Source organism: Gregarina niphandrodes (genome assembly GCF_000223845.1).
Source record: "Gregarina niphandrodes unplaced genomic scaffold scaffold00131, whole genome shotgun sequence".
Classification (NCBI taxonomy): Eukaryota; Apicomplexa; class Conoidasida; order Eugregarinorida; family Gregarinidae; genus Gregarina; species Gregarina niphandrodes.
The window spans coordinates 3,732-5,563 of NW_011645895.1; the positions used below are offsets into that span (position 1 = coordinate 3,732).

General features: G+C 50.5%; 2 protein-coding genes across 2 annotated transcripts; both read left to right on the top strand.

The window, feature by feature from the left end:
* Positions 1-99: 99 nt before the first annotated feature.
* GNI_208340 (putative Pol polyprotein) lies at positions 100-813 on the top strand (the record flags this gene model as incomplete). The annotated part of the gene is made up of 1 exon (XM_011135508.1): positions 100-813. A coding segment is annotated over one exon (714 nt), but the record flags the coding sequence as incomplete, so codon positions are not given.
* Positions 814-835: 22 nt separating this feature from the next.
* On the top strand, positions 836-1,666 carry GNI_208350 (hypothetical protein; the record flags this gene model as incomplete). The annotated part of the gene is made up of 1 exon (XM_011135509.1): positions 836-1,666. One exon carries the CDS (start codon positions 836-838, stop codon positions 1,664-1,666), a length of 831 nt encoding a protein of 276 aa, XP_011133811.1.
* Positions 1,667-1,832: the final 166 nt, after the last annotated feature.

Consider the following 1,832-nt stretch of genomic DNA (forward strand, 5'->3'; position numbering starts at 1 on the left):
CGCGGCAAGGAGTTTGTCGTACGAACCGATCATCAGAGCTTAAGGTGGCTCTGGAGTACAGAGAAGTCACGGGTTGCCAGGTGGGCTATGTTTCTTCAGGAATTTCAGTTTAAGATCATCTACAGAGCTGGAAAAAATCAACAACACGTGGATATCTTCACGCGTGACGTCGAGTTTGGTAAGTTAGACGAAGATATTGACGCTAGGTGGGTCCTAACATCCCAGACGGACGTTCAACCGTCAATGTTGACCCTCAATGAGACGTTCCCCACGCCTGAAGACGTCGCTAACGCATTCGAACAAGAACCTGAGCCACCTTTCTCGTATACACTTCAAAATGGTCTACCAATCGTGCGAAATCGCGTGTATGTTCCTGAGGTGCTCCGACGACGGGTTCTATTCTACTTTCATTTCTCGCGAGTTGGAGCCCACCAAGGTGTTCAAAGGTCCTACCATCGATTGTCTAAATACTTCTGGTGGATTAACATGATGAATGATGTTCGGCAGTTTGCGAAACACTGCCCGACATGCATTCGACGAAGGCATACGGCGATAGACTTCGTGCGAGGTAATCTACTCTCGACTGGTATGTTCGAAGTGGTCGCGTGTGATACAGTCGGCCCTATCTGGTTTCGGGAACAACAGTTCTACATATTCACTTGCATCGACCATTTCAGTAAGTTCGCCATTGCGATCCCTCTCCGCACAGTCCGTGCAGTCGATCTATGGGAAGCCTTCTACTGCAACTGGGTCGCCGTTCTCGGTGCTCCCCGGAATCTGTTGAGCGACAGTGCATTTCGCGGAAGAGTTTAGAGAGCGTTGTCAAGGACTTGGAATGAATTGTCTCTACTGTTCAACGTACTACCCTCAAGGCAATGGTGTCATAGAGGCCTTTCATCAGTATCTCAATAAGTCTGTTAGCGCGTTTGTGTCGACAACAGACTGGAGTTTCAAGGAGATCGTTGCCTCTGCCATGTTGGCCTATCGTTCTACGCCGCACCCAACTACTGGCGAGTCATCGTATCGGATCGTCACCGGTGCAGACTTGGTTCTACCTCACTTCCAAGAATGGCACAAGTTCGAGACTTACATAACGGATGTGATTCCGCGTCTCAAGCTATTGAACACGTTCCGACAGGATGCCCTCAACCACACTTTGTCTTCAGTCAGCAAAGGACGACCTCCTGTGAAGAAGGAAATCTACGTCGGAGATACGGTGGTGGTGCTCTTGCGTGGGAAGATGCTGGCTACCATACAGCAACGCTTCGGAGTCAGTAAGCTCATTCCCACATGGTCGGAGCCTTGCCGAGTGACCGCGCTAAAAGATAACAACGTGGTCACGCAGTCTGTGTGGCACAAGGACTTAGTGTATGAAGCTCCTCTTTCGGAGGTCATGAAGATAGGACGGATTCCGGTGGATCTTCGAGCACTCACAATACGAGAAATTAACTCTGACCATGACGGGCATATACCACGAGATACCGATCCGCTACGGCGTGCCAACCCTTGTGAGTCTAGGCCGAGCATCCCGCGTGGAAGTCAACCCGAGCAGAGACCTATGATCCGGCCGTTCACTGGCAGAAGGAAATCTTCCCTCGATCGACTACTGATGAAGGAAGCAGGAGACCCAAGATTTCATTTCGCCTTGGTACCCCGCGACTCTTAAAACCCCGGGAGGTTGTGACGTATGAGCGCCCCACTTAACGACGCTGGACGCACGACTGAAGTGTCACAGTGCGTCTCCGAGGATTTAGATTATACCCGGCTGGCCGGTACCGACGATGGATTTAAAAAGGGAGGAATTTTTGGAGGGAAAAATCACTAACACTATG